Source organism: Telmatherina bonti (assembly GCF_933228915.1).
Source record: "Telmatherina bonti genome assembly, chromosome: 9".
NCBI classification, from domain to species: domain Eukaryota; kingdom Metazoa; phylum Chordata; class Actinopteri; order Atheriniformes; family Telmatherinidae; genus Telmatherina; species Telmatherina bonti.
In genome coordinates this window covers 4,783,115-4,795,465 of record NC_136627.1, presented here as the reverse complement: position 1 = coordinate 4,795,465, position 12,351 = coordinate 4,783,115, and the positions used below count along the sequence as shown (strand labels likewise).

The 12,351-nt window shown below is 48.5% G+C and overlaps 2 protein-coding genes across 2 annotated transcripts in view; one reads left to right on the top strand and one right to left on the bottom strand.

The window, feature by feature from the left end:
• The window catches only part of LOC306760672 (E3 ubiquitin-protein ligase TRIM35-like), a gene marked incomplete at both ends in the record, with an annotated part of 18,383 nt that extends 12,674 nt beyond the window's left edge, over positions 1–5,709 (bottom strand). Inside the window, 2 exons of the mRNA XM_079246638.1 lie at positions 1,838–1,914; positions 4,318–5,709. Of these exons, the coding sequence (XP_079102764.1) occupies positions 1,838–1,914; positions 4,318–5,709 (1,469 nt within the window). The remainder of the gene's footprint in view (positions 1–1,837; positions 1,915–4,317) is intronic.
• The window catches only part of sgsm2 (small G protein signaling modulator 2), a gene marked incomplete at both ends in the record, with an annotated part of 105,227 nt that overhangs the window by 51,593 nt on the left and 41,283 nt on the right, over positions 1–12,351 (top strand). Inside the window, one exon of the mRNA XM_079246645.1 lies at positions 7,163–7,331. Coding sequence (XP_079102771.1) covers positions 7,163–7,331 — 169 coding nt within the window. The remainder of the gene's footprint in view (positions 1–7,162; positions 7,332–12,351) is intronic.

Sequence of the window (12,351 nt, the reverse complement as noted above, 5' to 3'; positions counted from 1 at the left end):
CATCCATCCAACCTTCCATTCATCCATCTACCCATCCAAACATCCATCCATCCAAACTTCCATCCATCCATCCAAAAAATCCATCCATCCATCCAAACTTCCTTCCATCCAAACTTCCATCCATCCATCCTTTCATCCAAACTTCCATCCACCCATCCAAACTTCCATCCATCCACCCATCCATCCAACCTTCCATTCATCCATCTACCCATCCAAACATCCATCCATCCAAACTTCCATCCAAACTTCCATCCACCCATCCTTCCATCCAAACTTCCATCCAAACTTCCATCCATCCATCCATTCACCCATCCATCCATCCACCCATCCAAACTTCCATCCATCCACCCATCCATCCAACCTTCCATCCATCCATCCAAAAAATCCATCCATCCATCCAAACTTACTTCCATCCAAACTTCCATCCATCCATCCTTTCATCCAAACTTCCATCCAAACTTCCATCCATCCATCCATCCACCCATCCATCCAACCTTCCATTCATCCATCTACCCATCCATCCATCGATCCACCCATCCATCTATCCATCCATCCATCCATCCATCTTCTACCACTTATCCGGGGTTGGGTCACAGGGGTAGCAGTCTAAGCAGGGAAGCCCAGACTTCCCTCTCCCCAGCCACATTTGCCAACTGTGCAGGGGGGATCCCAAGGCGTTCTTAGAGATATAATCCCTCCAGCGTGTCCTGGGTCTTCCCCGGGGTCTCCTCCCAGAGGGCTTGCCTGGAACACCTCACCAGGGAGGTCCAGGAGGCATCCTGACTAGATGCCCGAGCCACCTCAACTGGTTCCTCTCAATGCAGCTGAACAGCGGCTCTACTCTGATCTCCTCCCAGATGACCGAGCTCCTCACCCTATCTCTAAGGGAGAGCCCGGCCACCCTGCGGAGGAAATTCATTTCAGCCGCCTGTATACGAGATCTCGTTCTTTCGGTCATGACCCACAGCTCATGACCATAGGTGAGGGTAGGAACGTAGATCCGCAAAAAGCAGACAAACTAGCAGCATGTTTACATTTAATTTTTCTGTAAAAAGAAAAACATTTTTTAAAAAAATCTGAAATTCGTAAAGAAAAAAATCTCAATATTTTCACTCATTTACAAAGTTTTTTTTATTTATTTCTGTTTATAATTTATTTGACATTTTTATTCTCTATATTTTATAAATAAAACGTATGAAAACATTCCCGATCAGCATGGATCCATAAAACCAGCAAACGTTTCAGTCCAGCTACCGGAGGAACTTTTCCACATCTAGAAGCTTTTTTAAATGCACATACCTGTGCATTTCCACATGTGCGTCATAATCATTCACCCTGCGGTCACATGTATGTCAGAGCAAGTTGTCCTGCAGTGGAAATGTTCAGAAAACATTAAACCTTTTTATTTTACTATAATATTACAGTTAAAACCTTTGAATTAGTTTTCAGGTTAATCGCGTTTGTCCTGCGGTCCAGATCGGACCCTCTGGCGGGCCAGCGTTTGTCCTCGGGCCGTGTATTTGACACCCCTGGTGTCTGGTACATCAGCTTCAGTTCAGCGTTATTTCTACATCAGAGTTTAATAAAAGACTGATATGGAGGCTTTTTTACAGACACAGTCCATCATATGATCCACATCAGTCCAGTTTATAACGACGGTGTTTATCCATCTATTTGCTTTACCACTAAGTCCAAGCTGGAGTCTGTCCCAGCAACCACTGGGAGAGAAGCAGGTACACCTGATCAGGTCGCCAGTCCATCAAAACAATCACAGAGCTGACGAGCTTCCCAATCAGATCTGACTCCGCCGTTACCAGCATCTCCACCAGCAGCTCACCCGCCAGACTTCTGCTGCGGGTCCTGCTCCTGGTTTTGGACCTTGATCAGCCGGTTCTGTCCTGGACTCGGGTCCTCCTGTGATAACAGATCACATCTAGAAAGAATAGGGAAAACTCTGGCAGCGGTTTGATGGAACTACGGAAGCTGAGAGCAGCCATGCTGAAAAACATTTTCATGTTATTTTTAAACGCTGCGATGAAACAAACGTTGGTTTTTTGTTTTGTTTTTTTAGAGATAATTAGATTTACTTCTAGATTCTGCAGTTTAGTGAAGATTCATCCTTCAAACAGACTGATTGATGAGATTAGATGTGTGCATTTACGCTGCTTTCACAGGAAGATCTGCTCATATCTGGAGGATTCTCCGCACGCGCAGCTCAGTGATGATGCTCCGAGGATGATGATGATGTGGGAGACTTGTTTTGACTCTGTGGAGATCAGCTGGATAGAAATGGTTTAATTGGACCGTCAGCCGGTTGTGTAAAAGCTGTAATTATGTCCCATCTTTCATACAGACTCAGGCTGATACGTTCAGCCCCGCAGCGACTTGTTTCCTCTTCAGCTTGGTCTGCTTTGACCATTCTGCAGATTAACATAACCAGAGTCATTTCCTCCACAAAGATAATTCCAGTTTTATTATTTACTATCAGCTTTATCTGCAATGAACAGACACACAAGCAGCCACAATGCAAAGGACCCCGTCAGAAAGCAGTGTTGGAGGGTGTTGCCCTGCAGGCATCCACACATCCATGCACTATATTCATATGCAGACAGCAGTCTGTTGACCTTTGTGTAAAAACACTGTTTTTGTTGCAGACGTACAACAGCTGGACGGCGGTGAAAGCATGAAAGCAGCGTTACCATAGTGAATGAAAAGCGTGGACGTTAGCGGTGAGGAAACTAAGCTGCACCTCAGATCCCGATCTGGTCTGAAATTCTGCAGAACCAGGATCATCATAAACTGCTAGATGGAGATCATTAAACTCCACCGTGTTGCCATGGTGAGGAGTAGTACCGCTGGGATGTCCTCCTAAACGTGAACCGGGAACATCATGTGACTTCTGCACAGAGGCGTGTTGGAAGGAAGGAGTTCTTCTCCTCACCAGATGAAGACATGAAGAGTCCTGGAAGCATGAAGCGTTTCGCCACTTCACACACGCAGTCCCACAGTTTTCTGGAAATGTCTCCAACACGGCCGAGTTAAACCATCGACATCATATATACATAGACGCCTCATTGTGTGCTGAAGACTGAACCAGCGTCGCCGCCATATTGGATGGGTCGCCACTATATTGGATGGGTCGCCGCCATATTGGATGGGTCGCCGCCATATTGGATGGGTCTCCACTGTCGAGTCTCGCTGCAGAGTCAACGTAGTTTCCCCACATAACTGTTTTCTGTGGAACAACGTGTATATATTACACAAAAACAAAACACTTTTCTACATAACTGGTTTATAAATAATGTTAACACAGTGAATAATCTACCAAATGCAAATGATAAATTTTACTCCTATGAGGTGTTTATGGGAAAATATGATATTGATGTTTCACAAAGAGAGTTATACATGGTAGCATAATTACCTCCACCAAGGAGGTTATGTTTTTACCGGCTTTATCTGTTTGTGTTCAAGATAACTTAAAAAGTTATGGACGGATTTTCATAAAATTTTCAGGACTTGTTGAAAATGTGAAAAGGAAGAACTGATTAAATTTTAGTGGTGATTCGGATCACCGTTTGGATCCAGGAACGTTTTAAAGACCTTGATAAAATACTTTATTTTCAGACTTTGTACAACTACATCTCTATATTGATAAATTAAAAAATGTAAATAAAAGAAAGAGTTAACTATGGTCAGGAGAAAGCCAGCAACAATTCCTGTATTTTATTCAGCATACGGTTAAAATGACCAGTGAAATACTGAAAGCAGATTGTGTGGAATTACATTTCACAAGCTGAATAATAATTTATTTAACCAGATGAAAAAAGATAAATCCGAATGCATCAATAAATAATCAAACATGTTAGTTTCAGATTCATTTATACATTTATTTATATTGTAGCTACCTCATGTCTTTAATAGCATTATGAAAATATTTTAGCACGCAGTTTTTAATGTTTTATCATTTAATGTATTATAGCAACATGACACAAACCAAACTGTGAGAAAAATCAGGTAAAAATTGGTGAAATTATTGTTGTAATTGGACCTACAGCTTGCAAATAAATGCATAGGAGGCGCATGGAGACCCATCCAAGATGGCGGCACGATGAGACATCAGCATGATACTATGCAGCGTCTATGATTATATGTCTATGAGTTTACCAACATCCAGGCATATGTAAACATTTTGTGTGTGTTGCATCCTCGCTCACATCCTCACCGCCTCACGTCAGATGATGGAACGTGGTCCTGCCATCCTCTCTGGCCGCCTCCTCCTGATGGAGGTCCAGGAGGTTAAACGCTGACGTTCCTGACCTCCACCTGCACAGAGATCTCTGCCGGCATCACTTCCAGCTGGACGTCATTTACGGAGTTAAAGTACGGAAACAGCCCGTTGCTGAAAGTGTGTGTGAAGGTGTGTATGTGTGTGTCAGTGTCAGCGTCCCGGAACGACAGCGTTCCCTGCTCCCGGTTCAGAAGCACCCGGATCCTCTGGAACGCCTGCTTCACACGGAGATCGGTGTCGGGGTCTGACGGGGAGCACGCTCTGTATCTACCACCGTAGAAGCGGATTCTCCACAGTCCAGAAACCAGGCTGTCCTTCCTCTGGACGGACCCTGAGAGCACACCGAGTTCCCAGTACTCGTTGTGTCCCACCTGGACGTCCCAGCTGTGGGTCCCGGTAAAGCCCTCCGAGCCCAGCACGCAGCTGAGCAGCTGGATTCTCTCTGGGTTTTTAGGAAGCGCCTCTATCCGTCCCCACCGAACCCTGCAGAGGTCTTCAGACACAATCAGTTCTGGACTGGCGCTGTTTGGGTCCAGAACCACCGGCCTGAACTGGACTGTTTTCTTCATGCTCTGCCAGATGTGGAAACTGAGGTTGCCCAGATGTTTGGCCAGGTCCAGCAGCGCTCCGGAGGGCATCATGGGGTCCCGGCTGGACGAGACCTGCTGCTGGACTCTTGTCGCCGTGGCGACGTAGCTGAGCAGGAAGGAGACGTCTGCAGCTTTCATGTCCTCCTCGGCGGTTCTGACGGCATCTGAAAGAGCTGCTACCTCTCTGCTCAGGGTCTCCACCTCCTCCTCCATCAGCTGACGCTTCTGCTTCTCCTCCTCCCTGACGGCAGAGATCCGGGCCTCCTCGTCCGCCTGCAGAAAGCTGCGGAGCTTCTCAAACTCTTCTCTGATCCGGTCTTCTGCGTGCTGAGCCTGGACCTTCAGGTGTTTCACTGAAAGCTCGCAGTTTTTCTTCACCTCCTGCAGGAGCTTCAGGTTCTCCTGAGCCGGCCTCAGAAGGTCCCGGACTTTCCTCCGGCGCTCCTCAGCAGCCTCGTCGGCGGGTCGGAAGCTGTGGCCGGAGTGTTTCTCTGAGTCCCGGCAGACGACACACACCGGCTGCTGGTGCTCCAGACAGAACAGTTTTAGCTTTTCGGCGTGCAGACGGCAGACGGCTTCAGCAGATGTCCCGTCCCGCTCCTGGAGGAAGACCTCACACAGGTTCTTCAGCGCCAGGTTGGAGGGGGGGTCAGCCCAGGAACATCTCCTCCTGCAAACCGCACACTCCTGGCTCGGTTTCCTGGCCCAGCAGCTCTGCAGGCAGGACCTACACAAGCTGTGGCTGCACGGCAGGAGAACCGGGTCTCTGAAGATGTGGTGGCAGACGGGGCAGGAGAGGAAGCTGTCGGAGAAACGAGGCCCGGAAGCCATGATCCAGGCTGGAAACTGCAGCCAGGCTTCCAGAAGAACCGCTCAGAGCAGACGGCGTTCCCAGAAGTGGTTCCAACAGGGCTCCTCTGTCAGGGAGAAGACTTGTCTGTCCTTCTCCTCTCTGCGTCACCAGAGCATGTCGGACAGCAGAACTTCCTGGTTAGTGTGAGTCAGCGAAGGCGGAGAAAGCGTGGAGCTTCGTGCTATTGGTCCAGAAAAGTGAAAGTGAAACTGTTTGATGCACCGTCACACCAACCGTCTTTCAGGAAGCACCAGTAAACCACAAGACGCCCATCTGGACCAGATCCAGACCAGATGGAAATGTGTGTGTTAATGGTTAACCCTTCAGTTAGCAGGCTGATCCGTGGCTGGATGTTTTCCTGAGATGTTATCAGAGAAAATTAGATCGTTGACAACTAGAAGAAAAGAAAACTTGTTTTTAAATCTGTCCTGAATAATCTGGATCTGCGTTTAAAATGTAAATAAAACCCAAATCCAGTGATTTATAAACCTTATCGGGTCATTTTTTCCTCCCAGTAGAAGATAAACATGATAAATAACATTTCATCAGAGGCTGAAACTCAGACGTTTTATCATCTGATGGAAAGCATGAATCTGTTGATAACTAATCAGGTTAATTATTGACAGGTTAGTAACATGACCTCTGATTTTAAAGTCTCTGCATTGGTTACTTTTATCGTTCCGTTTTGATTTTAAATTCTTTTATTTGTGTATAAATGTCACCATGGCCTCACCCTACAGGATCTGTCCTGCAGCCCTGCTCGCTGTCAGGTCGGCAGATCCCTCCCTGCTGGTGAAGTCATATGTTTAATTCTGTGGTGTAATGTTGTGGAGCCTGGGATTGTGTACAGCGCTTTGGTCACATGCCTTGTTTTAAAGCGCTCTATAAATAAAGTTGGATTGACTGGGGATAAAAGGAGCATTTCAGGGAGGCAGAGTCTCTCAGATGGAAAGATCTTCACCAGTCTGACACAAACTGGATCTAAAAGCTGGAATAATTTCAGAAAAAGGTTCGTTGGTGTAAACCTGTGAAGACTTTAAACATCTGTGTACTTGTACTGGCTGAAATGGTTTTTATTGATCATGTCCAGAACTTGCGCTGGTCCACTCTCAGGAGAGTAAACAATCTGTTAAAGTCGTCACCAGAGGTGGTAATTCCTGGCCCAGAAAGTAAAAGTCCTGTCTGGCAGCTGTTCCACCAGTCACCAAACCAGCTGAATTTAATGAGCAGAGTTTATTTACCCGGTAAACCAGCCTGTTAGTGAAAACACCTGTTCTAAATGTACAGGTAGATCCAGAAACATGGCAGGACTTCTACTTCCTGGACCAGGAATCGCCACCTCTGGTGTCACCAAACAGCTAAAGCACATAACAAACAGCGGACCGTCTCTACTCATGTCTCACTTGGTTGCTTGTCCTCCTGTCTGTCCAGCTGCCATCGAGGCCTGCCTGGGTCACCTGCTGAAGAGACGGGCAGCTGGGTTCCTCCGCAGCGACAAGATAGCAGCCCTCTTCACCAAGGTTGGCAAAGTCTACGACAGCGCCGGCGAGGTTTGTCGCAAAGTGCAGGAGCAGCTCCAGCAGCAGGCGGATCTCACCAGGTGGGTCTCTGCTGCGCCTGACGGGAAGCTTCTCCTGAATGTCCTGAACGCTGCAAAACCCTTTTTATTTCAGCGCTCAGTTCGGCTTCGGCTCTTGCAACGAACACACATGATGTGGTCCGCAACCTGGCCCAGAACCGACCCAAACGTGGAAGACTTTCCAGCCTGTTCCAGCCTCTGCTGTGTACTGGGAACAGTCTGGATGAGGCGTTCTTTCATTCAGCCTTTAATTCATCCATATGAGATAAATCTCTTCAGATTCCTTCAGATAAAAACAAACCTAAGAACTGTACTGATGAGATCAGGGTGTCCAACCCAAACATACAGCGGGCCAAAACTTCAAACTGGACAAAATCCTCCAGACATGACGACGGACCTCACTGAACCTCGGTGGTAAAACCACGTGTGTGATTGTGTTTCTGATCAGGTTCTCGTTTAAAAAGGTTTGTTTTCCCCTTCCTGTGCTACAAACTCCCAGTACGGGCTTGTTTTGCCATCTCTGCTGCGGTAGTTGCTATGACTACCAACAGAGGAGACGGTCCCGTCCTGACTGACGCATGTGGTATTGGCAGGTCATGTGCTGCATCATACCGGCGGCCCGGTTCTGGTGTAGTCCCGGTTTTCCCTCGTAGGCCAAAAATAACCCTGCTGCGGGCTGAAATTGGCCCTCGAGCCGGAGTTTGACACCTGTGAATAAGAACAAAAGTGTCCAGAATAAGTGAAATGTGACGTTTCAGATCCGGTTGGGCAACTCTGGTCCTCCAGCGCCGCAGTCCTTCAGAGTTTCCCTGCTGCAACACACATGACGCAGATCAACGGTTAATTATCAGACTGGTGTAGAGTTTAGAGAAGCTCTGCACCAGTCTGATGTGAGGCAGGGCTGGATTAAAAGTGTAGAGGCCCCTGGGCCCAGAGTGTTCCAGGGGCCCCCTACCCCACCACAACATTGTGAAAATTGTGACTGATACAGTGTGAAACGACATTTCTAACATCTCTCAGCCAGTGGTTCCAGTAGCAACAGGCTGGACTACTGTGGTGGAACTATCTGGCTTTTATATACATTTCGTTTTATGTCTAAACTGCTGGCCCACATAGGCCCCATGTGGCCATGGGCCCCTGGGTCTCTGCCCATGATGCCCATTGGATAATCCGGCCTTGATGTGAGTCAGGTGCGTTGCAGCAGGGAAATGCTAAACGTTTGCAGGACTGTGGCGATCCAGGACCGGAGTTGCCTGGACTGTAGCCTTACAGCAAGAAGGGCCCTGGGTCAATCATCGGTAGCGGCCTTTCTGTGTGGAGTTTGCATGTTCCCACCGTCCGAAGACATGCATGTTAGGTTAAATGGTTACTGTAAATTGGAGTGAGTGTGAGTGGTTGTTTGTCTCTGTGTGGCCCTGCGATGGACTGGTGAGCCGTCCAGGGTGTACCCTGCCTTTCGCCCAAACTGTCAGTATCCCACACAGAGTCCAGAAAACGTGAACAGTGGCTGCTTGTGTTTTCAGCACGTTAAATGTCACGGTGAGATTATTTTCTGCACGAGTAATTCCTGGTTCAGCAGGTGACGCCTTAAAGACACACTCTGTCAGGACCAGACACGACGTCTGCTCGGCTCGGTGTGTACTGAAGTTGTGTACACAGTGAGATAAGCCTCAGGACCAGGCCGAGGTGTGTGTATGTACATGAGAGGTGTGTGTATGCCGCTGTCTTTGCTGTGCACAAAGAGTCTGATAAACTGCTTCTTCTGGAGGCACTTTGGTACCAGCGGAGCTGTTTGCATGCCCATTAGTTGTCCATTAGCTTCTGCCACATGGCGAGCGCATCTCTCCAGGGGTTGCAGGAGCCGTTTGCAGTTGGGAGGCGGAAAGCTTCGAGGTGCTCAGCCCTGTGTGAGCGCAACAGTAAAGCACATGTGGAACACGGAGGAAGAGGAAAGCTTAGTGAAGGTCCGCCGAGAGCTCGGCTCTCCTCCTTCATCCGTCACGTCTCGTTGGCCTTTATTCCCCAAACGTGCTGCAAACAACGTGAAAACCTGTTTCTGTGTGGAACGCCACACACACAAGTTACCACCCATCCCCCTGTCATCCGACCTCAGGGCTTCGTCTCTCATTTGCCCCGGTTTCCATGGTAACGTGGTTTGCGCCACTGTTGAGCAAAAAGGAAGAGAGAGAGAAGATGATGGGAAACGTGGTGGAGAGAAACGACACGAGGAGACGTCAGCACCGGAATACACAGTGAAGTGAATGTTGATTACTGGAGCTGTGTGTGTGTGTGTGTGTGTGTGTGTGTGTGTGTGTGTGTGTGTGTTTATTCTTTTTCCAACATTTTCCGTCCGACTGCACATCAACTCGTGGTGTGCTCCTGTGGACATTCAGCTTGTCCCCCACATCCAGAATTATATTTGAGTTAACTTTTCAGTGGGAACCACACCTTTTGTATGAGCAGGTGTGTGTGTGTGTGTGTGTGTGTGTGTGTGTGTGTGTGGTTTCAGTGCCAGGAGCAGGAACCTGTGTTTGCTAACTGCTTCCAACCGACATCCTGGTCGTTTCTTCTTTCAGAAGGTTCTTCTAGAACTCCCCCACCTTCATCTGGGTGGGGGGTGGGGGGCAGCATGGGGGGCGTCTAGTCCAGGAGGACTTTACACACTCCGGCAAGCAGCATCGCTAAGACACATTCAGACCCCGCAGTCTAATTAGAGCCTTGCTCAACGGCGGCGGCAATAAGGCAGGCAGCAGCGGCTCTCTGGTGAAACATACACTACTCACAAAAAGTTAGGGATATTTGGCTTTCAGGTGAAATTTATGGAAAATGCAATATGTTCATGCTACAGTGATATAATATCATAAAAGTAAGACATTTAAGTCGAAGGATGCACTACTGATTTCCTCATCTCAAAAAATTAATTCAACACAAAAGGTAACAACAATGGTAGTTACACCACAACAAAAAATGTGAACGTCTCAATATCTGGTCATGTGCCCTTGAGCATCAATTACAGCTTGACAACGACGTCTCATGCTGTTCACAAGGCAACTTATTGCCTGCTGAGGCATGGCATCCCACTCTTCTTGAAGGGCAGCCCTCAGGTCATTGAGGTTCTGGGGTGCAGGGTTTCGAGCCTCTACATGACGGCTCAGCTGATCCCACAGGTTTTCAATGGGATTCAGGTCTGGAGAGAGTGCAGGCCATTCCATTTGAGGTACACCAGTCTCCAACAGCCGTTCCCTGATGATGCGGCCTCGATGAGCAGGAGCATTGTCGTCCATGAAGATGAAATTAGGCCTGTGCTGTTCATGTAGGGGCACAATCACTGGATTAATGATGGTATTCAGGTAGTATGGGCTTGTCACTGTACCATTCACAAAGTGTAGGGCAGTTCTGTACCAAGTGGACACCCCTGCCCACACTGTAACACCGCCACCACCAAGAGCTGGCCTGGTGACAACAGTGGCTGATGCATAGCGCTCTCCCTGACGTCTCCAACATCGTTGCCGGCCATCATTTCTGCTCAGTGTGAATCGACTTTCATCAGAGAACAGCACTGAGGCCCACTGGTTCCTCGTCCAGCATAAATGCTCCCTGGCCCATGCAAGACGATGATGCCTGTGCCTGGTGGTGTGGTCAGGTACCCATGCAGGTCGTCTAGCACGCAGACCACGCTGATGGAAACGGTTTCCAATGGTCTGACGTGACACTTGGGTGCCTCTCACCTCTCTTAAACGTGCCTGGAGTTGAGTGGCATTCATCATCCAGTTTCTCAGGGCAGTGTTCACAATGTAGCGGTCATCAGCACAGGATGTGGCCAAAGGACGTCCACTTCTAGGCCTTTCTGTGACTCTTCCAGTCTCTCCATATCTCTGTTGCAACCTGCTGATGACACTCTGTGACACTCCAAGCTCAGTGGCCACTTCTGTCTGAGAACGTCCTGTTTGAAGCATCGCAATGGCAAGGGACTGTTGTTCCATTGTTAGGTGTCGTCTTGGTCTCATGATGTCAAAATGTGAACAGCATGATGAGGACAACTGTTTAAACACCAGCTCTAATTGAACCAGGACATTTATTGGTCAATTCAAGGATCACACACCTGCCGTGATTTTTGCCGTTAAGCTCCTTGTTAGAGAACAGCAACTTGTGCAAAATGTATTGAAACATTTAACAGTTGGACATGTGCATTTAAAAGCTTAGAGAAGATCACATTAAGTTCACCTGTACAGGTTTGAATGCATTTTAGGCTTGTTGTGAAATTTCACCCAAAAGCTGAATATCCCTAACTTTTTGTGAATAGTATATGAAGGTCTGCATCAGTGATGAGTCCAAACCCAGGTTAACCCCCCCCACCCCCCAGCCCATCCCTAGGAGACACATGGAGTGGGCCGTCACATGACTGTTGACCTCTAAGACCAGCTTTATTCCAGGCCAGAGCACAACTGCACCAACATGGCCGACACGAGACAACGTCCCAAACACATCGTAAGTTTGGGACGTTGTGGGTCGGTGGAGGAAGAACTTCCTCAATCCCACTGATATGTTTTCCTATGAGGAAGCGGAGTTGGGGGGGGCGGGCTGTCCTGTCTTCAGGACTAAGATGAGGTGGAGAAAGGGGGGGGGGGGGGGGATGAGATCTGCCTGGAGTTCCTGAAGATGCTGCGGTTCACACTCATCTGCAGCATTGCATGGGCATCGGGGACAGTTCCTCTGGACTGGCAGACTGCTGGACTGGACTCCTGCTCCAGTTACAAGAGGATCTCACTCCTCAGCCTCCTTGCTGGTCAGGTCTCTTCAGGAGAGGAGGGTCCGTCGGATCATCAGACCTCAGAGGAGGAGCAGTGTGGTTTCCATCCCAGTGGGACGGACGTTGGCGGCTGTCTGGACTGGCTCTGCCCTCCTGGGTCTCTGACCGGGTCTTCCTCGGGTGGCGCTTGGACTCACAGGGACCACCTATCTACAACTCATGCACGAGAGTCCGGTTCCTGGCAGACCCGGGTCTCCTGGGACCAGACCACCATCTTGCTGTCATAATCCT